Source organism: Xenopus laevis, chromosome 4L, assembly GCF_017654675.1.
Source record: "Xenopus laevis strain J_2021 chromosome 4L, Xenopus_laevis_v10.1, whole genome shotgun sequence".
NCBI lineage: Eukaryota > Metazoa > Chordata > Amphibia > Anura > Pipidae > Xenopus > Xenopus laevis.
The window spans coordinates 59302184-59327301 of record NC_054377.1 but is presented as its reverse complement, the minus strand read 5'-3'; the positions used below and the strand labels follow the sequence as shown (position 1 = coordinate 59327301).

At 38.0% G+C, this 25118-nt stretch overlaps 1 protein-coding gene across 1 annotated transcript in view; it reads left to right on the top strand.

Annotated features, from left to right (window-relative positions):
- The window catches only part of LOC108714094 (meckelin), a 29928-nt gene extending 5949 nt beyond the window's left edge, over nt 1-23979 (top strand). The window contains exons 5-28 of the mRNA XM_018257983.2: nt 904-964; nt 1048-1080; nt 1721-1783; nt 3354-3463; nt 3830-3929; nt 4040-4117; nt 4695-4760; nt 5176-5314; nt 8637-8763; nt 9535-9628; nt 11288-11344; nt 11450-11548; nt 11726-11824; nt 13804-13899; nt 13982-14081; nt 14584-14702; nt 16874-17014; nt 17299-17379; nt 17657-17773; nt 18694-18810; nt 19041-19145; nt 20097-20199; nt 20698-20840; nt 22845-23979. Of these exons, the coding sequence (XP_018113472.1) occupies nt 904-964; nt 1048-1080; nt 1721-1783; nt 3354-3463; nt 3830-3929; nt 4040-4117; nt 4695-4760; nt 5176-5314; nt 8637-8763; nt 9535-9628; nt 11288-11344; nt 11450-11548; nt 11726-11824; nt 13804-13899; nt 13982-14081; nt 14584-14702; nt 16874-17014; nt 17299-17379; nt 17657-17773; nt 18694-18810; nt 19041-19145; nt 20097-20199; nt 20698-20840; nt 22845-22925 (2329 nt within the window). The 3' untranslated portion in view covers nt 22926-23979. The remainder of the gene's footprint in view (nt 1-903; nt 965-1047; nt 1081-1720; nt 1784-3353; nt 3464-3829; nt 3930-4039; nt 4118-4694; nt 4761-5175; nt 5315-8636; nt 8764-9534; nt 9629-11287; nt 11345-11449; nt 11549-11725; nt 11825-13803; nt 13900-13981; nt 14082-14583; nt 14703-16873; nt 17015-17298; nt 17380-17656; nt 17774-18693; nt 18811-19040; nt 19146-20096; nt 20200-20697; nt 20841-22844) is intronic.
- Nucleotides 23980-25118: the final 1139 nt, after the last annotated feature.

Genomic DNA, 25118 nt, shown 5'->3' with positions numbered 1-25118 from the left:
AAAAAACAGTGTAGATTTTATTCAAATAGATTCAAAAATATTTCCTCCTTTAATTCTTTCAGTCTTGGTCATGTTTATGAACTTATTTTGTCCTTATCACTCACTGCTGTTCCCTTGATCCTATACTTTCAATATGTAACACTGTGTGCCCTTACTCTAGCTTTACACTAGTGATGTGCATTTCAGGAAATCTGAACCCGCACCCGAACCGGCAAAATGTTGCCATTGTAGGACCAGCATCTAACCCATACCCGTGTCTTCTTGCTCTGTACGCTACTTTGGTACGTGCCTCTGGTTAAAAGACAGAGAATCTTCAGGATCAGAGGAGAAGTATACTTCTCCTGTCTGACCGCACCCAACACTAACCCACAATGGTTGGCCAAAATTTCAACCAGTCGACCCTGGTTCTCTTCTTAAAGGGGGGCATTTCATTCGCAATTGAAATTCCGTTTCCCTGCTTAGAAATACAACTTTATGTAATGTACTTTCATTGAAAATCAAAACCATGACTTTTTATAGTGGGTTCACCCTTTTCACTGCTGGCTTGGATTAATACCCTCACAACTCTACCACTATCCACCAACTGCCTGAGCTGCAAACAGTCAGCAGCACTCTAGGTTCCGGACAGCAGAAAAGCATCTGAAAAGTCTGTTTCTTATACATGATGCTTTCCTGCTTTCCGTAACTCAGATCGCTTTAACAGTAGATCTTGAGATAACTCTAGCCTTGGGTGTTAATGTTGTCATTCAAGCCACTGTTAAAGGCATAAATAGAATCTGCCAGCACAACATCAACCTCACTGCTCTCATCACAAAGAACCATTTTTGCTATATAACGTGAAAGTTAATTTCCTCAAGTCATGCTCTGCTTGATATGTGAAATGCTTTGATCTGGATTTTTCAGGTGCATTCTATGTCAGCAAACCTTCATAAGCAGTAACTGTGTCTGCCCTGAAAGTAACCAGGTGAGCAAAATTACTATTTTATTAACTCAAAGCAAACCAATAAGAGACATTTTACTAAATTACTGTCTTGTTTTTTTCTGCAGTCTGGAGGCCTCTGTTTCCCACAAGCAGCAACGGTAAAGCAATATTTCTGTTGAATGTCTAAGATTACGTACAGTAATTTATAAACTGTATCATTCAGGAACTGCACCCTATATTTAGAAGCTGGCCCCCAGTTTACACCGTGCATAGGTACCCCCATATACATTCCATGTATTAAGGCTAATTACTAACAAAAAAAGAAAAGATATGTTATATTTGAGATAGTGCTCAACAAAGTACCTACCATATTATTCCTGAATCAACTCTAAGGATCCTAACGCTCACACTAAAAACAAAGTTGACAAGTTTATTTAGCCCCAAACCCATGGGCCTTGAGCATTCTTTAATAGGCCCCCATTAGTATATTATAGAATATGTAGGACTTGACCACAAGATGGTCCAAACTGGCTTGGTCCAACGCTCCAATGCTTGATCCAATGATCACACGGGCTGTAAAAGAACCAGCAACAGCAGATTGCATACACAACCAAATATGGTCCTCAGTGATACAAGAGAGATAAGAGCCCTCACAATAAAAAAGTATTCTCCAGTTATGATTCCACCCCTCATAATCTGTTCTAGTCTTCTGGTCTGAGATTGGGAGACAATTCCTGATTTAAAGGAAGGTAGATATGGCAGGACTAATGACAATGTGCTAATATTTTCTTTTAACAGGTATATTCTATGGCATCAGCTTGGGAAACCTTATACTTAGAATCTAGTTATCAGGCATGTAGGGTAAGTTTCTGTGCATATGTTAAGCAAAACTTTTATATACTAGATGATCATTTATAAAGATGTATTTTTTCAGTCTAGATTATTGTGACCTATTCAGATTGATCAAAAATGTTTCTTCTTCAGTCTGAGCAGATTCCCATATAGTCTTTGCTCTAATATCAATATTTATATCATTCTCAGCATTTTAATATTAACAGTCAATTAAAAGAATAAAATGTGTGCCAGTTTTAGAATGTAGAATATGCTTTGTTCAATAAAGCTCTTCTCCACTTACCGGTATGTAATAAAAGGCACTACATTTGCCAAGGTACAGTAGCCCATAGCAACCAATAAGATGCTAGCTTTTAAACAGGTGACCAATAAACACACTGATTGGTTGTTATAAGTGATATGAACTCTAGCAAACTTTGTATTACTTAACTCCCTTAGTGTATTAGGAGACATATAAGCAAAAAAGAGGGTTCTTCTACATTTATTGAAATTTGTGAAATTAACTTGAACCCCAAACAAACAAACAAACAAATTGAAATTGCAGCTGTGGAGCTCCAGTAAATTGTTTTCATTGGTGAAATTTCATTCCTGATGGACAGGAATTCCAAGCATGGCAATGGAATTCCCCAATTCCCAGCCTTTGTAGCCTTAGAAGAGGGACATGGTAGTTGGTAGTAAACTTTTAAAGGGAACTGCCATTATTATAAACATGTTCCCATATTGTAGCAGATTTTGAATAATTATTTGATAGTGTTTTTGTGTTAAATAAATATAGATATAAAGATATACATGGGTTATTGTAGTTCTTTCTTACCTTTTTCTTCTGCAGTTGGCCAATGCAAATTACTAAATGATATTTGTCAGTGAGTCACACCTGAGTGTATGGTTTGCAAACTGAAAATATATTTTAGGTTGGGAAACTCATAAACATATTGATACAAAATCTTAGCAATTGTAGCAACTTAGCAACAAATAGTAAAAATGTTGTGAAACAGATTTGAAGGGACCATGATATCTGAAATAATTATTCACCATTAAGCACCATTAAGCGCATAGAAAATCTATAGGGGTAGATTTATCAAAAAGTGATATTAGAGCTCAGCAAAGAGAAATTCAAACAATTCCTCAATGGGTGAAAGTAAACATTACCTGTTTGAAAGTTAAAGTTACTGGTTTCATTAATACACTTCCCATAGGAATGAATCTAAAGTGGGCGAGTTTTTCTGTAGTGCGCTCTAATGTCGCATTTTGACAAATCTGCCCTTATATGTGATGTCAACATGGCATTTATATTATCTCACCATAAAACATACCCTGTGTAATCAGCCCATTATTTTAAGCCATATGGTTGGTAAAGTTTCCTGAGGTGCTGTTCTTACTGTTCCAAAGAAGCAACATTTTTAGGATATTTACAAATACTGTGGTGCAGTCTACAGCCAAACTTTTCTATGTTCAGTTCTGGTCATAGAGAAAAATTATACTTTCATTTTAATTTCTTTTTAAACTGCAGACAATGCTCTTGATCTCTGTTATAGTGCAATATAGAACAGACATCTATATAAATTTTCTTTTCTTCCAGATTTATAGCAACATCACTGCTTGCCAGCTTCTCACCAACTTGGTCATCCTAAATGTGACATCCCTGGCGAGCACACCACTGAATTTATACAGTCTCATATACCTCTCACAGTGAGTCTGTAGGAGTAAAGAGATCAGGGATTTATAAAGCAACATGATTATACTGCTGTTTACACACTGTGGACCTCAAAGCAGGAAAAAGACACTGTTCAGCACAGAAACCTGAGCTAATACACGAAGGATAAAAAAACACTATATCATTGTGATCAATAGGGGGCCTAAAATATTGTTTAAAAAGAAGCTATATAAAAGAGAGACCCCACATTTATTTTTCTCTGGGACCCAAAGCAATACAGATTTGCTGAAGTTTACTTGGGGCTGAAGTTGCAAATCTATTTGTAAATAAACAGAAGGCTAGTCAACTGTTGTATGTTCTTGCTGGTCTATGGGACCAAACTGTTTTTTTTTCTGTTGCAGAAATAAATTCCTCCCACCGTTATTCTATAGCACTAGTTCAGCTCAGCTGTGGAACACAGCACCATCACCAGCTCAGTTGTCCTTTACAAGAAATGTGCAGGTAAGTGTGTGATATAAGAAATGTATAGAGGAATTTCTCATAAGAGAAGCATAGACACATGTTATCTTCATTTATATTTTTATCAGCTAATTGCTTCTTTCTAAATACAGATGCAGTTCAAGCTTCTGAAATATGATATCAGAGGAAACTTTTTGGGCTGGCAAGATCTGAGAGGAGGAACTTTGCAGGTAAAGAAGTCAGCGCCATATAACTATAGAAACAAATCACCATGGTAGTGGATATATACAAAGTATAGTTCCCTATGTTTGACAAATGTGGAAAAATGCTTTGAGTATCACACAGAACTCATTTTTTCAGCAGCACTACTTCCATTTACTTTTCTCCAGCTATTTTGTTAGGTTTAAAAACGTAATGTTGTGGATGAGCCAATGCTGGCTACATGTGATTCTGGCTAACATTGGAATTAAAGGGACAGTAGACTATCTTTTATTATTAATATTCATAATAATACTAGCATGTATATATATAATTGTCACATGGACAGAACAGGAGATATATATTTTATAGTCTTCATTGCCTTTCACACAAATTGTTTTTTACATTTTTTCCCTGTTCACCAAAAAGGCCTATTTGTGTGTGTGTCACAATATGTAAAAAAATTGTTTCCTGTTAAAAATAACAATTCCAAATTATGCTTTACTTCGGCTCAGGTTGCCCTAATGTTTGTTATACATAGGAATACAATTTCTCATCTGGCATTGCTTTGCTAATTCCATCCTTCTTGTCCTTTTATGAACTCTGTAGATGTGCCCAAATACTCAGGCTGTTTGGGATGCTGCGTTTAGATTTGGGACATTCTACCGTCTGTCCGTGAGTACAAAACATTGTATTTGAGTCTATCTAGTTTGATACATTCTCATGTATCAAACATTCATACTGGCAGGAAGTACACCATCAGAAGGCAGATTTATACATTTTGTAATTGGAGTTTTTTGTAAATTCAATCACTAGCATATTTATAAAAAAAAACATAGAATTTACAGAAAAAAACATCACTGGCAGTGTTAACAGACAGTTAACTAAAATGTAATATTTTGTCTTCTGTCTCAGATCCACATATCAGAAGGTCCCTTCATCAGGACTGACCCATATTATTAGGTCCATGTTATTCTTATCAACAAAATACTACACAGAATATATAAACTTCAATTCTTAACATATATTTGATATTAGACATACTGGCTTGTGTGATATTGCTAAAGCGCTGTTCACTTTGTATTTACAGTGCACCCTACAGGTAGCTGACTTACTGCAGAATGTACCAGAACCTGTTTTTTATGAGCTTTTCGTTTCTTACACCAGTAATGGTGTCAGTATGGTGTGGCCAGTCCCAGTGTGGAATGCTGGCTTTCAAGGCAGTACAAGTAAGTTTTTATGAATATTGGTCTTTAAAGAGATTCTGTCGTGATTTTTATTGTCATTTTTATTTCTAAATTACACTGTTTACACTGCAAATGACTCACTCTACCACATGAAATTGAACCAAAAAGTGTATTTTTTTGTTGTTGTAATATTGGTGTGTAGGCAGCCATCTCAGGTCATTTTGCCTGATTATCTTGTGTCAGGGAGCTGATATCTGGTTACATTCCCATTGTTCTGTTGTTAGGCTGATGGGGGAGGGGGTTAATATCACTCAAACCTGCAGTACAGCAGTAAAGAGTGACTGAAGTTTATCAGAGGACAAATCATATGACTGGGGGTTCCTGGGAAACTGACAATATGTCTAGCCCCATGTCAGATTTCAAAATTAAATATAAAAAATCAGTTTGCTCTTTTAACTGATGCATTTTGAAAAGAAAAACAAGTTTTCTCATGACAGTATCCCTTTAATTGTACATCTGTTGGGGGAACACCCCTGTGTTACTGTTACTGCTCAAAATGAGAGATGAAATAGAATCATATGTTGACAATTATCAAGCTCTGTACTACTAAACAGTTTCTGTAAAGCCATTTATTTGTTGCTTTAGTTCTGCCATTAGAAGTTGTCCATTATAACAGACCAGCTAGAGAAAATGCTCAATCTGTTTCTATAAGGAGATGCAGGGGAATTGTATTTCTTTGTTTTAAACTATAATCCATGCTGATTTCTTTCAGCCTTCTTGTTTTTAATTTGCCACTAATCACAGAGTAGGCACAAGAGTGACCTACTTATAGTTTAAACAGAGCTGTCCAGCTTGAGCCTGGTCTGGCGTGGCCCTCCAATGGATGTTATGGCACCCTATCCGCTTAAAGCAGGGGTCCCCAACCTTTTTTACCCGTGAGCAGCATTCAGATGTAAAAAGAGTTGGGGAGCAACACTAGCATGAAATGAAGTTGCTGGGGGGCCAAATAAGGGCTGTGATTGGCTATTGGTAGCCCCTATGAGGACTGGCAGCCTACGGGAGGCTCTGTTTGGCAGTACATGTGGTTTTTATGCAACCTAAACTTGTCTCCAAGCCTGGAATTCAAAAATAAGCACCTGCTTTGAGGCCACTGGGAGCAACATGTTGTTCACGAGCTACTGGTTGGGGATCACTTGCTTAAAGGAACAGTAACACCAAACAATTAAAGTATTTAAAAAATATGTTTTTATCTTACACTGGTACAACTGGTGTGTTTGCTACAGAAAGACTACTATAGTTTATATACAAGCTGCTGTGTAGTCATGGGGGCAGCCAGTCAAAGCACAGATTACACAAAAAAATGGATGCACTCGGCAGGATCCCATTGTATGCTATTACAGAGCTTATCTATTATCTGCTAAATAGCCAGTGCCTTTTCTCCTTTTTTTTAGCTTGAATGGCTGCCCCCATGGCTACACAGCTGCCTATTTACATAAACTATAGTTGTTTTTCTAAAGCAAACACATACGTTTTACCAGTGCAAGGAAACCGTACATTATAGTTTAATTACTTTATAACGCTTTTATTTTTATTTGTTACTGTTCCTTTAAAGATATAATAGACACTCAACTTGGAGAAGGTTTTGGCAGTGGTGTGCACCCGTGCTTAATGAAATATGATACAATGTGCAAAATAAAGTTTTATATTGTGTTCAGATTGGGCACTACCATTCAAGGCTCTGGGCCAGTCCTACTGTTTGGAAACCACTGCTCTAAGGCATAAGTGAGGAATACTCTTGGTTTAGGGAGAGACCCACAATTATAGCAAAAGCTTAGATTTAAGTCAGACATTCTGTACTACACTGAACTACATATCTTTGAATCTGTAGTTATAATCATCATCAAGTATTTATATAGCAACAGCAAGTTACGCAACACTTAAATTAGAAGCAAAAAGGTTCCCAAACTTGATGTATGTGAGACTAATGTATCTTGGAGCCAGGATTGCATTAGTGGGGAAAATGTCACCAAATTATGTTTCTGCGTTTCCTTTAGAATATTGGAGCTATACCCACAGCACATCTTAAATATGATTAAAAGTGAATTATATCCCTTGTTCAACATGGATTAGTATGAATAAGGCTTGTGCTGAACATACGTTTGTCTATTGTTTAATATAATAAACATCTATGTTTTTTGTTATTTCTTGAGCTAAACAGGGCATAAATGGAAAATTGAAGCTCTATGTTTGGTCCTTGCAGGCTAGATAATTCGATTCCCAGAGCACAGATAAGAAGAATTTGGTAATGCAGGGGGATTAACGTTTTAAAACAACATTGCAATCAAGTTGGAAAGGAGGCATACTGCCCCATTTACAAGACTGAGTTCTCTCCCAAATCATTAGTGACAATGTGATAGTGGGGAGGGAGTTTGGTATACGTTTCTCCTTTGGGCTTTGTACTGTGGAGTAACTCCCCAAAGTGTAGTACAGGAAGAAATGTTAATTTCATAATCTTCCCAAGTTTGGATTAACAGCAAAGTTAATACAATAATAAGACTTGTAAGGCTGTCATATAGACACAGGCCCGGATTTATGTATCCGCGTCTGCTTCCGCATCAGCGTCTCTCTCCCCTCCCCGTCTCCCTCCCGTTCTGCTATCTCCTCCGCCTCTCTCTCCTCTTCCCCTCCACGTCCGCCTCCCCATCTCTCCCCTTCCCCTAACCGTCTTCCGCCCCTTCTGCTTCCCCCTTTCGCGTCCCTCCCCGTCACCTTGTGCATTCGCTTATATGCGCATATCTTGAATATGTGTAAATGCACATGCGCAACTGACTTTAATGCGGCTGGGCAGCATGCTGCCCCTGAATTTCTGCTGCCCTAAGGCACAAATCCAGGCCTGTATAGACATGTTTTGGGTACCTAAGCAACCGTGGTCTGTGGGTCAAGAAATTCTCGACCTGACCCTAACCCACCTACTCCCAACCTGCACCCTGCCTGCCGTTCCCCCTCTATTTATAGTGCGAGTCTATAAATATAGGGTCCAGAAGCCAGGCTGAACCCGCCTGACCTGCGGGTTTTGGGCTGACCCTCACATTACTACTAAGCAACATTTTTTAAAGCAACAGCCAAAAACATATAATGGATGCTTAATGCTGTTTATTTTTTTAGAAACAAACAAATGTAAAAAAATCAGATGCAAAAGAAAAAAAATAGAAAACATAAGCAGGACAAAGCCATGTTGTGCCACACAGCAACTTGTACAGATGAGATGCTCTGAAAATATTAATTCTATACTACTACAGATATCAAGAACCCATTTTACAGTCTATTCTACCAAATGGTTTTAATGTCTGTCTGTTGTTCTCAGATCCAATTTCCAGCAGCAGTACCAATGCTTTAAGACGATTCTTTCTGGTTGATGGCATTTCAGGAAGAACAGGAAACATTTCCAACCCGCCCGCATACGTTACTGTAGCAACAAGTCTCAATCTAAGGTGAGCTGCTCATGTGGCTTAGCTGATTAATGTTTAAGGGGAAGTATGTATTTAAAAGCACATATTTTTTATGGAAGATGATTACTTCAGATGTTATTTTGCTACAAAATTGAATGTGTCACTCAGAGTACCACTTTTCACCTCTTAACAGTAGCAAAACCCTTCCTTAGCCATAAGCAGAACATCACTGTTACCTATGGGTAAGGTATAGACAAACCATTGATGTTTGAAATTGAGTTCAAATAGCTCTGATAAATATAAGATGTTGTATTGTTTGAATCAGCTTCCAAATAAACAAGTACATGAATGCATTACTCTTTAATTTAAATGAACATGTTTCCAGAAAATATATATCTGAGTAGAGTATTCCTCAGAGACAACAGTGCAACATCACTCCACTGGCAATAGTGCAGGTAGTAGCCACAGGCAGCTAGCTAGGTAGTATTGTATTATCCACTGATTTGACTTATGATTACTAATTTGATTATACAGTAGAACCCCCATTTTACGTTTTTCAGGGGACCAGAAAAAAATGGTGTAGAATCCAGGAAAATGTAAAATCAGGGAAATGTATTATGCATAATATATAGGTGGGACCACAAAACAACAATGTAAAATGAGGGAAAACTTAAAATCAGGGGATGTAAAATGGGAGTTCTACTGTATGTAGAATTTTCTGTGCACAGAGTAATGAAAGGTCATGTCATGTGACATATCTTAGTGTTTTTTGTTTATAAAGCCTGTTACTTTTTTTCTCCATGGATCATGCAGTGTATATGTGACTACTGGAAACACATGGGATCAGTCTCCCTTCCAGCTGACTGTCCAATATCAGAAGATACCAGGCATAAGTGGGACAGCTCAGGTCAGTATCACTTTGTTGTTACCAATCTGTCTAGCCTCTTCAAACAACATACAGTACATATACTGTGCCACATTGCACAGGGCAAGTTTTCCTGTCTCTGATGTATTCCAGTATACTGGCTCTGTGTTTGGGACCAAATGTTTTCATTTAGAATCAGAATTGTGTATATTGGTGTAAGAATGTTGGTAAATCCATCTGTAAATCCAAAATATGAATGTTGGTAGTACAGCTACATGGACAAACAATTCTACAGCCAGATCTGCAGAGATATCGGCCTCTTGGGAATCAAATCCTAGCTATTTATGTCACACCAATGAATACTCCATTCCCTTAAACCAATACCACAACCAGTTACGTATCAAATAAGACTTTTACTCCCTTCCATTGGATTTAATTGGTGTGGACCTGTTCTAGATATATTTGTATTATTAGTAGCTTAACTACATTCTACTGGACCCAAGAGCATATTCAATTAAGAGCCTGCATTGCTAAATTGACTTATTCTACTAAGATTAATTGCAATTGCTCAATAAGTAGGGCCTTATTGGACCTTCTATACCCCTGGGCAAAAAAACCCCCACAGCAACAGAGCAAAGCAAAGACCAAGTAAACATATACAGGAGATTAGTATTGTTAGCAGTTAAGGGGGAAAAGTAAGTCACGGTGATACAAATCAGTAATAAAACATGATAGGATAAATCCATCTAGCCCTGGTAAGAGAAGTCAGTGGAGGGTAATGGCACTGTAAGTAGCGGATGAGCTGCATTAGGAGTCCAGAGTTTGGTTTAGCAAAGGTGCATGTTTACTAACATTGGAGATAAATATAACTATTGATGTTGCCCATAGCAACCAATCAGCAATTAGATTTCAACGGCCACCAAGTTAGGAAGCAAAAGCAAAGATCTGATTGTTTGCTATGGGCAACATCACTGGTGATATTTATCTTCAAGGCTAGTAAATACATCCCACTAAGTCTGAAAAGAGGGAATACATTGTTAACCAGTTAAAACCAGGCTTTGATGGAGAGAGGAGAAGCCCATCCAGTGCATTGCTATTGTTTTATTGGCATAGAATAACAGAAGATTGGTCCTCCTTTTAAGCTTCAGTGTAGCATATTCACAATGTCCCCGGCTAATAAACTGTCTATATTTTCTTTGGGCTTCATCTTCCCTTTATTCAATTAGGTACAATTTAGGTACAAAGCTGGTCGCTGATTGTTCATGAAAGCTGCAGGTTGTGGTACAGCTGTGGTATCCAGAAAGCTCCAAAATACAGAAATGCCATTATCCCTAGTTTCCAATATAAGCAAACCATTTTTCCTCGTGTTTCATTCTTTAAATTCAGTTTGCTATTTTCCCTGTGATAAACAGAATTTCTAAAGAGACAGTACATGATACATTTTTTTTCAAATTCAAATCGAATTTGGACTATTTCCTAGTCAAAGTACACAAAAATTAGCTCAAAATGTTATTTTTTTTTTCTTTATTAAATCTGCCCCTTAATGCATGGTGCATCTTTCTGCTAGTACAAAAAACAAAGTATTTATGTCTCTCAAGCTTTTGGGTAGAAGAAATACTATGACCTGTATTTCAGCAACATTCATTAAAAAGAAGAGAACAGACGTAAGTTATGCAATGTTTCTCTCATCCCATCTGCCAGGTCTCATTTGCGGTTACCTACAGTCAGAGCCAGGGTACCTATAAGAGAGACACTGATGTAAGTTTTATGTGTTATTTCTCATTTTCTTCAGTTTTTTGTGTGTATGACATCCATGGTGTATCATGTCTAAGGGTTCTAAATTTTTCCTGCTTTTCATTTCAGATTGCATTGGGAGTCCTTGGGTCCCTGGCTAGCCTATATGCCATCCTCGAGACCAGCAGTTGGCTGCGAAGATCAGGGCAACAGTATATTGGTATTCTGGTGAGATCATAATTCACTGTATTTACAGATAATTTAGTTTTTTTTATATGACATAACTAGTATCAGTATACCTGAGTGGGAACTAGGACCTGCTCTCACAAACATTGCATAGCTTTGCATAACCATCCCTTCAGGTAATTACATATTCAGCATTTACACCCTCTTTTCTGTCTGCAGGTACTCATAAAGTTTCTGGCTTTCTTGTCTGGAGCACTGGCAAATACATTCTTCCTTATCACCCTGGGAACTGCAATATATTGGCTTATAGCATTTAAGGTATTTAAACACGTTTACTGAGCTGAAATTAAAATATTTTTAAAGGGGTGGTTCACCTTCAAGTTAACTTTTAGTATGTTATAGAATGGACAATTCTAAGCAACTTTTCAATTGGTCTTCATTATTTTTGATCGTTTTTGAATTATTTGCCTTCTTCTTCTGATTCTTTCCAGCTTACAAATGGGGGTCACTGACCCCATCTTAAAACAACAACTGTGTAAGGCTACAAATGTATTGTTATTGCTACTTTTTATTGCTTATCTTTCTATTCAGGCCCTCTTCTATTAATATTCCAGTCTCTTATTGAAATCAGTGCATAGTTGCTAAGGTAATTTGAACCCTAACAACCAGACTGCTGAAACTGCAAACTGGAGAGCTGCTGAATAAAAAACTAAATAACTCAAAATCCACAAATAATAAAAAATGAGAACCAGTTGCAAATTGTCTCAGAATATCACTCTCTACATCATACTAAAAGTTAATGTAAAGGAGAACAACCCTTTTAAATTGAACTGTTAAAGGGGACCCGTCACCAAAAAAAATTATTCAAAATCCTATTTTATCACATTAGTCAAGCAATATGAACTTTAATTACACTATATAAATTATTTGAATCTTGTTTCCTTCAGTCTGGGATTTCAAAATTATAGCAAGCAGGCAGGAGCCATTTTGTGGGCATTGTTATTAAGACAAGCCTTGCATCATCTCAGAATCTTGTTTATGCACCAGAATGGGGGACCTTATGTCCATCCCCATGCACTGGCTACAGATTTAAATGGTAAAGAGAACGGGGGAATGTGTGGAGAGCAGTGACATCTAGGAAGTGCTGAATGGAAAGTGAAAGTAATTGTTGCCCCGCCTCTATGCCCGTGGCATAGAGGAGTGGCAGACAATATTTGATTGACAGCTGAGATTTTTAAATGAGCTTACAACAGCTATGAATGCTTTAATAAAAATAGAAATTGGATTTCATGTTTAATTTGAAAAGGACTTTTATTATACAGATTTTTGTGGCTGGGTGACAGGTCCACTTTAATCATTTACCAAGCTGCCATAAACATGTAAATGCATTCATTGTTAAGTACTGCAGTTATTTTCGGTTGAAATAAGTCAACCCTTTAAGCTGAACTGCGAGAGAGAGAGAGAGAGAGAGAGAGAGAGAGAGAGACTCTCTCTCACAGGACTTTCGTGAAAAATTCAGTGGTTTATGTCAACGTTTTGGCTCCTAAACTCGAGCCTTCTTCAGGACCAGGTTATGATCCTTTCATTGTGTGTGCTCCAGCCCAAATAGCATTTATGGGATGATTTTGACGTAGTTGGCCAGCTTATATATATTGCAATATATGGACAAACAATCCCTGTTTTGTTTAAAGGTTAAGGCATTTTTTAGTAGCTGTATGCACAAAATGTCTCTGTGTTGTAAATATATTGATAATGGGTTGAGTGCAGCGGACCTCTTGTATTTGTCTATGTATTTTGTGGTCACACCCTCATTGCACCCCCCCCCCTGATCGTTTTAAAAATTAGTGGTTAGCACAACTTTCCCTTGTTTGTTTTATATATATATATATATATATATATAAAATATATATTATTGTCAGCATAATACTATGCACTAAATATCTCACATATAGGAGAGACTGGAGGTAAAGGATGAATCTGCAACACCATACAATAAAAAAGGAAATGAGAAACTCCAATTGCAAAACCATAGAGGCACTTAATGGACAAGGAAAATCCAAAATGAAGCATTGGCACACGCAAAATACCTCTATAACTCCATGATGGTTTAATTAGTAGTAGTCAAAAAATTGTTGTGTGGCATAAACCAAGACAGAATAAAGTAGCTCAATGGCAGAATAAAATAAACATTATTAAAAGAGAAGAAAAACACATATGCCAGATTTTATGCTATATTAATTACTTATCCTAGCATAAAATATATTGGGAACTTGAATGTTTGCACTTTTTTCTTCCAGGGGCAAACTTCAGTAGTACATGTCACCTTGCCTCCTGCTGGTGGGCAGATAGAGAGTGATTTTATCATATACTTATCAGTTGCTTTTGCTCTGAAGGTAAGTTGAATGTACAATCAATTGTCCCAAGAGTATATGAGCATGTGACTTGCAAGCCCTCTGATCTCTGTGTTTACTTAAGACTGTAGAGCTACTTCATCTTCTGGTCTCCCAGCTGACTGTCTCCATGTTCTTAGTTGACTGGGAAAAGCCAAAGGAGAAGATAACATCCAATTCCCAAGGCAAGTTCATTCACTGTGCATAAGGGCAACAGAGTAATTTTTGGGTTTTTCATGGATGGTTTCAGCTGTCAGCTCACCTGGAACTGTGACCAACATCAAAGCATTTATTGCTTTAAAACTTGTTGTCATCAGGCAATAGGCTCTCCTGTGTTCCATAAGTTCAAAATTATTGTACACATCCAGTATTTTTATGGCTGCTGTTTTCCCCATCAAAAGGTCTATGAAGAAAATATCCTGCTATTTCCTAAATAGCAATACCGTGATTTGAGTGCAAATCAGGGTCCTTCAAAATAAGCAGTATAAAAAAGTTTTCAGTTATTAGAAATTCTTTATAGAAAATGTATATAGAATTTTTTCCTCTTACCTTGAAAAAGACGTTACCGTCTGTTGCATTGTAATAAATGTAATACCAGAGGAAGCCAACTGCCAGCATGTTTAAGCCTTAAAAAAAAAAATACTCCAAACTCTGTTTCAACATTCACTCTTGTGTTTCTTTCCTTAGGGAAATCTAATGTAAGCATCTGGAGGACTATTCTTGTGGCTAATGAGTGGAATGAGATGCAGACCTACAGGAAAATTAGCCCCATATTCCAGCTTTTCTCAGTGTTGCTGCTTCTAGAGGTAACATATTTCTGTGAGCAATAAACATTGATAATGCTAGATAATGTCATCATCATTTCTTACCCTATTAGTTAAGACCATCCTAAAGCTACTCATTAAAAACAGCAAACTTATGGGATCATGTATCCAGAATGCTTGGGACCTGAGATATTCTGAATGCAATGCATTTATTCAGGGGCGATCCTGGCCCCTCCGCTGCCTGAGGCAGCAGCAGTTGCTACTGCCCCCCTCCCCCAGAAATTCGCACTTAAAGTACCAGGAGCAGCATTTTTGCTGCCCCTGGTACCTAGTGGGGCACTGCTGCCTGAGGCAACAGCCTCAACTTGCCTCATTGGCGAAGCACCCCTGCATTTATTTAATGTGGAGCACCATGCCCTAAGGCTACTAAAAAATAAATGTAAAAAATGGGGTTGTTTTGCCATTTCTGTGGATTTATGCTAGTTTATATTCAAGTGGAAAGTTCTGTATTATTGTTACACTGAAAAAGCAAATCAGCGAATAAAGGTAAATGTTTTTGTTTAAATAAGACACTAATGAGAAACACATATATGGTTTCCCGATACCAGTTTTTATACATGTATAACATGTTTATATCAGTTTAGGCGGCCAAACAGGCAGCTAGGTCACCCAGCATGATGTAGCCAGTGGTTGCCAGTGAGCATTTGATAAAACTATTTCCAGGCTGCAAACACTGATCAGATTAGTTTGGCTTTTCACTGGCTGGCCTCTACCAGAATATGGGTCATGCAGAGTGCTTGGAATCACACCCTCCCATCATTCCTATGGTATTTGCCTGCCCCTGCAGGTGCACTCACAGATCAGGTGATTATTTCTCGAAAATGCATTAACCAGCGTTTTTGAGTGCTAATCACCTGTACAGTATTGCCTAATATACCCTAAACTGGATAGGAAACAATCTGGATCCCACAAAAATTATTTATTTGTCCTATCCAGGAAATGTCTTTTAAGATCATTTCCTCTAGTTGCCCAAAAGGACTGAGATTCAAGCCAAAAGGAATTTTACCGATCTGCAGGCTGAAACTGTGATGCTATTATTGGAAAGAGTTTAAAATAATGATACAATTATTTTAATAACTGTCTAGTTAATGATACTCCAAGAGCTTTTAAAGAAAAGTTAAACTTTTCAAAAATGACAAAATAAATAATTGAATACATTTGGATACTGGATAAGGTAAAAAAGTTTAGAAAGAAATGCTGTAATACTATTAACTCTACATAAACATAAAAAGGAATGCAAAGGCTTTAAAGATCAAACAGTTCAGTTCATGTTTTGCAATGGAAGGGTTAAATCCAACTGAAATAAAACAAGCACCATGCTGGAAATTCTGTGCTTACAGGAAAGAGAGAATGACTTAATAACTCATAACGGATTTGGTTCATTGATCCAAGCAAGATTATGGTCATTAGGAACAAAGAGTCATTGTGAAGGTTGCAGATGATGAAGAACGCATGTAAAGATAGATGAAAAGTGAAAAGAGGTCTGGGGGAAATAGAGTTAAAGATGCTGCTAGAAGGCAAGAGCAGAGTGAATGAGGTGGTAAAATATGAGGGACAAGTGACAAACCCAGGATTAAAGTAGTAAATGTAAGGCAACATGAAAAAGCAGAATGCAATTAAAGTGGAATAAGGAAAGGGTTAAACAAATGGAAGTGGAATAAAGTAGGGATTGGCAACGTTACAGATAAAGGAAAGCAAGACGTTGTTTAAAATTGTAAAAAGTAAAAGTGATAAAAATATAAGGTGATTGTGTGTTAGGGGACAACACACCAAGGTTCTATTGGCCAGTGCATGAAGAGTGAAATACATAAGATGAGGACAGGAGAAATAAGTCAAGGTCATCAGTCAACAAAATAAAACAAGGACAACAAAGAGGTTAGTGTCAGAGAGAAGAATGGGGAAGCAATGGAAAAAGTAATAATGCTGGTAGGATTGTTTGGTCACAAATTGAAAGCATAATCAGGAGTAGTTAAAAGCAAGGACAGGAAGGCAAAAAAATAAGAATGGGCAAGGCAAAGGCCTCCTAAGGCAACCCCATCCCTCTGATCAACTCCCAGTTGCTTGTGTAAGTGACTGGCTGGGAAATTTTAGCCACTCCCATCCATAATCATTTAGAAGTCTGTGATCATACAAACTGTTATTTTTGTCTGCAGGTGGTGGGGCTTAAGAACATCACTGCCAAAGATTTAAATCTTGACCTGAACCCTCCAAGTGGCACCTACCTGGCATCCTGGAGCATCATTCTGAGATTTGGCATAGCTGCATCCATGTGGTTGGCAGTGGGCATTGTTCAGGTGACTATATGGAAAGGAAAAGCCTCATTCAGTACAAAAATCCAAAAAATCCAAAGGATTTTAATTATTGCTTAATGGATAAGTATTTTATTCAAAGAGAGGGTATAATGAGAAGACTATGGGCAAGTAGTGTCTGCCACACAACGATGGTGTGCTAAAAAATTACACACGCCAGTACATGGCTTGGCTAGGGAAAATGTAGTTCTTGAAAAAGTTGCTAATGAATAGCAACACCTCTGCTGTTAGTTGATATTGGATTAAAGCATTCATTTTTGCATTTGCAGATTCTGTTTTGTGTTGTCATCTATGAACGATTTTTTGAAGACAAAATGCGCCAATTTACCGATCTGTGTTCACTGAGCAATGTGAGTACTGGAACAAGTTAGTAAATAGAAGCACAACATGCCCTAAATAATTCTTTCATTTGTTTGTGTGTATTATTGTGCATGAGTTCCTGATGGTATGTAAGTATATGAGAAGCCACAGGGCCATTCCCATGTTTCTTGTTACAGTATAATACCAAAACTTTATTTATTTTTTATTGCTGGTTATAGCCCAATATGCTGATAATATTTAAGTTGTATGTACTGAGTATCTGGCCCTTAACTGGTCTGATGGTATATCTGGTTCATCTCCCTGCAGGTGTCGATTTTCATATTGACTCATAGGTGCTATGGGTACTATATCCATGGTCGCTCTGTACATGGACAGGCTGATGTAAGCATGGAGACCATGCTGTCAAACCTGAAAAAAGAAGAGGTGACTAAATCTACAGTATATTCTTATTGCTTATTTAACAAACTTTCCCTTTTTCATCTCTTAGCAATCATACCTGAGAATGAGAATCTGCAGCAAAACACCTAGCTGGCTATTGCTTCCTAAATAGTTCTGTCTCTCATCAGTATCATCCAGATCTTTATGACATAAACTATATGTATCAAGACAGGTAGCCATTGGTTGGTTTGGCTGGAGCTCCAATCACTTTAAGTAGTGCTTGTGGCTTTTTTGTTAGCTTTCCTACTTTTGAAATCAGCATTACCAGCTTGACCCTAGCTGTAAAGAAGAGTTGTTTCATTTGGAATTCGTTGTGGTAATGTGCAGAACCAAAATTGGAGAAAGGGGTTCTCTGTCCAAAGATTCATGGACCTAACTGTATATATATTTTTGGAAGTTAAAATAGCATTTATGCACCTTTTCTTCATTGAATGATTTAATGTCAAAAAGGGAGGCGTATTGTCCCTTTAATAAATTGCACCTTGTCTCAGTTACATTGCATTGTTACATAGTCTAAACTAAGCCATATTGTGCTACTGTTGGCACCAGACATTCTTTAAAGGGAACTATAGATCCAATTGAAACATATGTAAGGAGACCTACAACTACTAACATAGGTCACTTTGTTGCTTTTGAGCAGCAGAGAGATAACTATAGTGCCTTAGTGTTTAAAAGCAGGCAAAAAAACATACTGCACAATTATTTGCAAAGGACTAAGACAAGTAGCTACACTGACAAAAAAAGAATAAGGGTTGTCTTGCCCATCAAATATAATGTAGAAGCAAAGTCATCTCACCGATTTTTTCCATACCAGTATTCCCCTGTAAATAGAGTTTATATTTCTCCATGTGTTTCCAGTTCAGGACTTGAGCATTCAGTAATAATGAGTTTCCTTTATTGACCAGGAGAACTTGTGTCCTTTGAGAGGTCTGGAGCCCAGTTCTGATATCCAGACCTTTGAGGTTCTGTTGAGTGATCGAGTGCGGGATCAGTATGAAAAGATTATGGAGCCACTTCTTGAGGTACAGGTTTAATTCTGAGACTTGCAAGCCCTACAATTCCTTCTTGACCCCCTAATGTACTAAAAGACTGAAACTTGGCAGATATATCCTTAAAGAATATTTGTTCTACAGATAATTATTAGTAACACAGGTGCAATTAGAGTTCCATCTTCCTTCAAAATTCAGGTTGAATGTAACTGAATAGGTTGTGTGGCAGGATTAAGATAACCAAATCTTACTCTATTTTCTAGACACCCAGGGGGCAGAGAGGATCCACTGAAAGCAACCCTTTAATGCAGCAAAGGATAAAGACTTATTACACTATTAACCGCTTCCTTTCCTCTTTCCTGGATCATGTAAGTTTATTTTCATTATTGATGTCTAATAAAGCCAAGTGCTCATTGCTAATGTCTTTGTGTCGGGGTTGCTTCTGTTTCAGCACGAAGCAAATATTGCAATAAAAAATACACAGTTGTAATGATTAAGTGGCATACAAGGCTTTAAAATCTACAATATTTTTCTTAACCCCTTCTTTAAGAACTGTCCACCCTTGGAAAATTGTTGCCGGCAAGCAGGCAAAGTGAAGGGGGTGCTCTCACTTTTGTATAAATCCCAAAACTCAGACACCCAACTAAAATATATGGTGGACTGGGAAAGACATGTGGGACGACCAATTCTATAAGAAGAATGGAATGAAATATGGGATACTATATCTAGGATTTTCCCTAACACAGCTATTAAAGAATCAGCTTATAAAGTGATGCCAAGATGGTATCTTCCTGAAAGGAAGCACAGAATCAACCCCTCCGAATTGCTTTTGGGGCTTCGCAGATGTGGGGAATTTTTTACATATTTGGTGGACATGCCCAGTTGCAACTTCTTATTGGGATTATATTTTTAGAACTAAACATGGTATATTTGAAATACCCATAAAAAAAGACATCTGTCTAGCCTTATTAGTTCTTCCCACTAAACATTTAAACAAGCCACAAAACAAACTTATCCCAAATTTTAGCAGTGGGCAGAATTAATTTGGCAAAACAATGGTTACAAAAATCCATCATGTGATAGTAGACAGAATAAACACAATGCAGAACCTATAGTGTTTTACCAAAAAACAAACTGTTGTCCCACATTTTAGCAGTGGCCAGAATAAATGTACCCAAACTGCAATGTTAATGATGTTAATGTTGTAATCTCAGAACATGATGCTACCATAATACCAGTGTGTAATGGATGACCGTTCCTGTTCTTATTGAAAACACACAAATAAAAGAGGTTTAAAAAAAATCAAAAATATTTTTCAGGTTTACAAAGAGATAGACTATGTGGTGAAGGACAAACTATTTCTGGAACACATCTTGGATATGGAGTTCCAGCAACCTATGGAGAAGTCTATTCTTTACAGTGGTAAGCATAAGAAACTGCCTAATCTTTTTCTCTAAATTATATCTGTAAAGGGGGGCAGCAGTTTCCTCTGAGACGCCTTTAGGCTTTAGCTAAATCAGTGACTTTCATTATTAAAAAATTAAAGATTATCAATCAATATCTGACTCTGCCCCAGTTTTCAAGGCACTTCTATAGGCCTGAATAGTGTCTGAGTGTTTTAAGACTGGCAGGAGGGCTTTGGAAAGATGTAAGGAGGATTATAGGGTTAAGAAAGAACCACAAGATGCCAAATCAAAGCTGTGCAATAGGAATATAATTTCAGATTAGTCCCTCCCACTATATAAAATACAAAAGGAGCATTGTAAAAGGGTAAGTGTGCCTTTAAATATATGTACACATGGGTATTTATATTTATATTAAATGGAAAACACCATCATACACATTAAAATAACATATTGTGTTGCTTGTGATGTATTTGTACATGATTTCATTCACTAGATGTTTTTTCTCCTTGTTTAGATGATAGTGCTCGTTTCAGCCGGACTCTGTTCTATGGCAATGAGTTGGTATTACTATTATTTGACACCCTGCTCTTCTGCATCATTGATTTGGGGACACAGAATTTTGTGCTGGCGACAATCATAACATATGTGGTTCAGATGGTGAGATACCGGTTGTGGCTATTGAGCTGTGTGCTTTAGGTTACAGTGTCATACACAATCAAGTAAATGAATGACGCATAGAAATGCTCCAAGCTATGTAAGGGGAAGAAGCACACCAATTCACATGGGCTTAAGCCTTCATCTTGTTTATTGCAGACATTGTGGACCAACCCCTTCCTCAGGTGCAAATACGAGGAAGGGGTTGGTCCCAGAAAGCTTGTGCCACAATGTCTGCAATAAACAAGCCGTGTGAATTGGTGGTGTGCTTCTTCCCCTTACATAGCTTGGATACTATTGGACTTGGAGGCAGTCTGGGAATTGAATGCACCCTACATGCAAGTAAAGCTGGCCATAGACGCAAAGATCTGATCGTACGAATCGAGGATTCGTACGATTTTCGAACCGTGTGTGGAGAGTCCCGACTCGTCCAGCAGAGATGGGTGGTTTGGTCGATCCGACAAGTTAGAAAATTTCTGTCGGCTGCTGATAATATCTCTGCGTGTATTGCCGATCGTACGGTTTTCAGAGGGAGACTGTCATTAACTTTGGTCGGACATAACTTTTATACGATTGCTGTCAGGGGCAGATAATCGGCTGATCTGTTCTTTTCTACTTTATTTGATCGGAATGGTTAGTGGCAGGTCGGGAGATGGGGAAGTCCGATCATACGATGATTCGTACGATCGGATCTTTGCATCTATGGCCATCTTAAGTGGTGTGCAGCAGTGAATGTTCATTTCTTGCTGGCATAGAAATGCTCACCACAATTCAACAATTTGGCTACAATAGTGCTGGTCGCCCGTGCATACAGAATTGACATAAACTCAACTGATTTATATATCACAAACATTAACACATTAACAATATTAGGTGTTTTATTGGAACAAACAAAATTGGGCCACAGTGATTTCAATTATTCTTGCAAATATACCCACAAGAATCCCCAGTGCTGTATTTAAAATAATAATAACAGTATTTACTGTAAAATCCTGCCCCTGCCACAGTCCTGCTCTCTCCTCCCCTTTCCCAGTTCATCCAAAACCCCATATTTCTCACAACTGCTGACACAGTACTGCTGTCCCTCCCTGCTTCTATTTATTTGTGCAGGGTAGAGCCATCTAATTATATGTATAGAGTCTTGTGCAAGGCCCTGAATATAATGCAAATACAAAATATTATCGTTTCTAAAGCAAACACAGCAGTTTTACCAGTGCAGGGACATAGTACATGATATTTTCATTACTTTAAAACAATTTCATTTTTGATGTTACCCCCTTGTTCAACATGAATGGGGCCTGTCCTGAATATACTTTTTACCTATTGATTAATCACAAAAATCTACAGGGCAACAGGGAAAGTTAATCTCCACCATGTTTGGTAGATAATTATATTATGAATGTACAGCTTCATCCTTTCCCTTTTTGTTGTAACTGTTTTGTTAGCATAATCCCATTGTGATGATATCGATGCACTCTAATCTAACTATATACATTGCAAGGATCACTCTCACACTCCCTGGTTGCCTTGTTAAGATCAAGAAATAAAAAAAAACACACTGGGGCTCATTTCTAAACACTGGGCAAATTTGCACCTGGGCAGTAACCCATAGCAACCAATCAGTGATTAGCTCATTTCAGCCAGCTGCTGAAGTTGGACGATGAAAGCAATTGTCTGATTGGTTGTCATGGGTTATTGCCCAGGTGCAAATTTGCCCACCGTTTAGAAATGACCCCCACATTCTTTTGACATGAGCACTTAAAAAAAATACGTACTGGCCCTATTCATTAGACCAGTGTTGAAAAGGGGGTGTAATGCCCCTTTAAGGAAGGAGGGAGGTTTCATATTTATGCAGATAAGTGGCACCTGCACTTGGCAGTTCATAAATACACAGAATTTATAGTGCCCATTGATCATTAACTAAACTATCTACTGACAAAAACTAGATTATGAGGATTATGTATTGTAGGAAACTTATAGTTTTCTTTCTCTGTATTTTGCCTCCAGTTGGTGGAAATATTACGTTATCAAATTGGAAAGAAAAACGTGTCCAGGCAGACAATGGTGGAGGAGAATTTCCTCATTTGATGGAAGACAAGAGAAAAATCATCTGAGAGGAGCCAATTCCCATAGTGACGCACTAGCAGAGCTTATGAGTGTGAGACCAGTGTCTGATCCGACACAGAGAAAATGATATTCACTTACAGTGCCTCTGACATTATCCTCATTTCTATTCTTTTGCAAGGACTTGTATCAGAGGTGGCTTATTATATATATATTATATATGCCCCTTGTTCTGTTACCTACAACCAATCAGTGTCGTATCATGTTTCTCTCATATTGTTTTATTTTTATACACAGGGATCTGCAGGGCAGGGGAGTAAAGTCAATAATCAAAAAATTACTTCAGAAGAAAATTGTTTTCCGCAACTGCAAAGATTTAAGATAATGCCTTTAACCCTTCAATTGCCATTGAGTTTTATTAAATCTAGATCATGATTTGCTCTATGACTCAGGATCCAGTATTGCATAGACTGTAACCTGGAAGAGTAGAGTCCGTGGTGCCGGTGCATCAGCATCAGATCTGTGGCAAACAATGTGTTTAATATGTAGTGTTGTGCTTATTTATATGTATTTTATTGTTTTATTATTTATAAGTCCCTTTTTTACACAATCCAATGATTTAAAATCATGCATATATACCTAATAACTGTTATATTGCAAATAATCAAAATCACCTTAAAATAGCACAGTCTAAATATATAAAGAAACAGGTGGATATGTGGGGTGCCCAGAAACCCCCCTTGGGCAAACTCTTTGGCTGAATGTTTTTTTTTGTTTTCTTCACAAGTGTCATTTTAACCTCATATGTAATAAAAGGCACCACGTTTATCCAGGAGAAGTAACCCATATCAACCAATAAGATGTTTGATTTTAAACAGGTGACTGGTAAATTGTACCAGTTGCTATGGGTTATTGTACCTGGACAAACTTAGTGCCTTTTATTACATAAACCCCTTAGTGCCAGAGCAAGCCTAAAACAGATTCTAGATGTGGCAGCTGCTGCAATAGCCTCTGTGTATACAAGATTAGTAGCATTGTTTGTGCAAACATTTTTTTATATAAAATTTTCTATATCATATTACTGTCTCTGTGGTTTTTATTTCTGGCAACCAGCTGTACAAGTCACTCATGTTATTGATTATGAAATCAATCTTTGTGCCACATTTCCCTTTTATTTGGGCAGGACAGGTATGTAGGCTAAATGTGGCTTTGGTATTTTAACTCCCCCCCCCTACTAACCCTACTATGGGTTACTTAACCTGCTGTGTATGACTTTATTTTGATATAATGCGGCCCAGGATGTCAGCTCATATCCTCACTAATATATTTAGACGCTCCCTCACTAACCGCTGATGTTCAACCCCGAATAACAGACTGCTTAGTAGCTATTCCTGGATGAACCAATGCCAGATTAAGCTCAACTTGGCCAAGACTGAACTCATGGTCTTTCCACCCAAGCCGAGCCCTTCTCTTCCTTTCACCGTTACTATTGATGGCATGAACATTAATCCAGTTAACTCAGCACGCTGCTTGGGGGTCACCTTTGACCAGTCCGTCACTAATCATATTAATAATACTGCCAAAACCTGTCGTTTCTTCTTCCGTAATATAGCCAAGATACGCCCCTTTCTTTCACAAACAACAGCCAAAACAGTAATGCATGCCCTTATCTCTGTTACCAGGATCCTTCAGCTCTCTCCTAAAAGGGAACCTGCTCAACCCCAACTAAAGGTGGCCATACACGGGCAGATAAAGCTGCCGATATCAGTCGTTTGGACCGATTTGACAGCTTATCTGCCCGTGTATGGGGGCTTCCGACGGGTCATCCCGATCGATATCTGGCCACGATATCGATCGGGAAGGTTTGATTTTTACCCGACCGACCCGTCGGAGCCCCTTGGCGCATCGTAATTCGATCGTTCGGCCATACGGCCGAGCGTTCGAATTACCCCCGATATAGCCATGCTGTTTAGTGGCATATCGGGGAAAGATGTCGCCAAACAAGCGGATCTTTGAGTCTATGGCCACCTTAAGATCCTTAGCGTGGCTGCCTGTTAAGCAAAGAATAGCATATAAACTCCAAACTCCTACTAACATTCAAAGCCCTTCACTCCTCTGCTCCTCATTACATTTCTTCTCTTGTCTCGCTATATGTTCCTGGTCGTCTTCTCTGCTCTTCTCAGAGCCACCTTCTCTTCACACCATCCACATCCACCG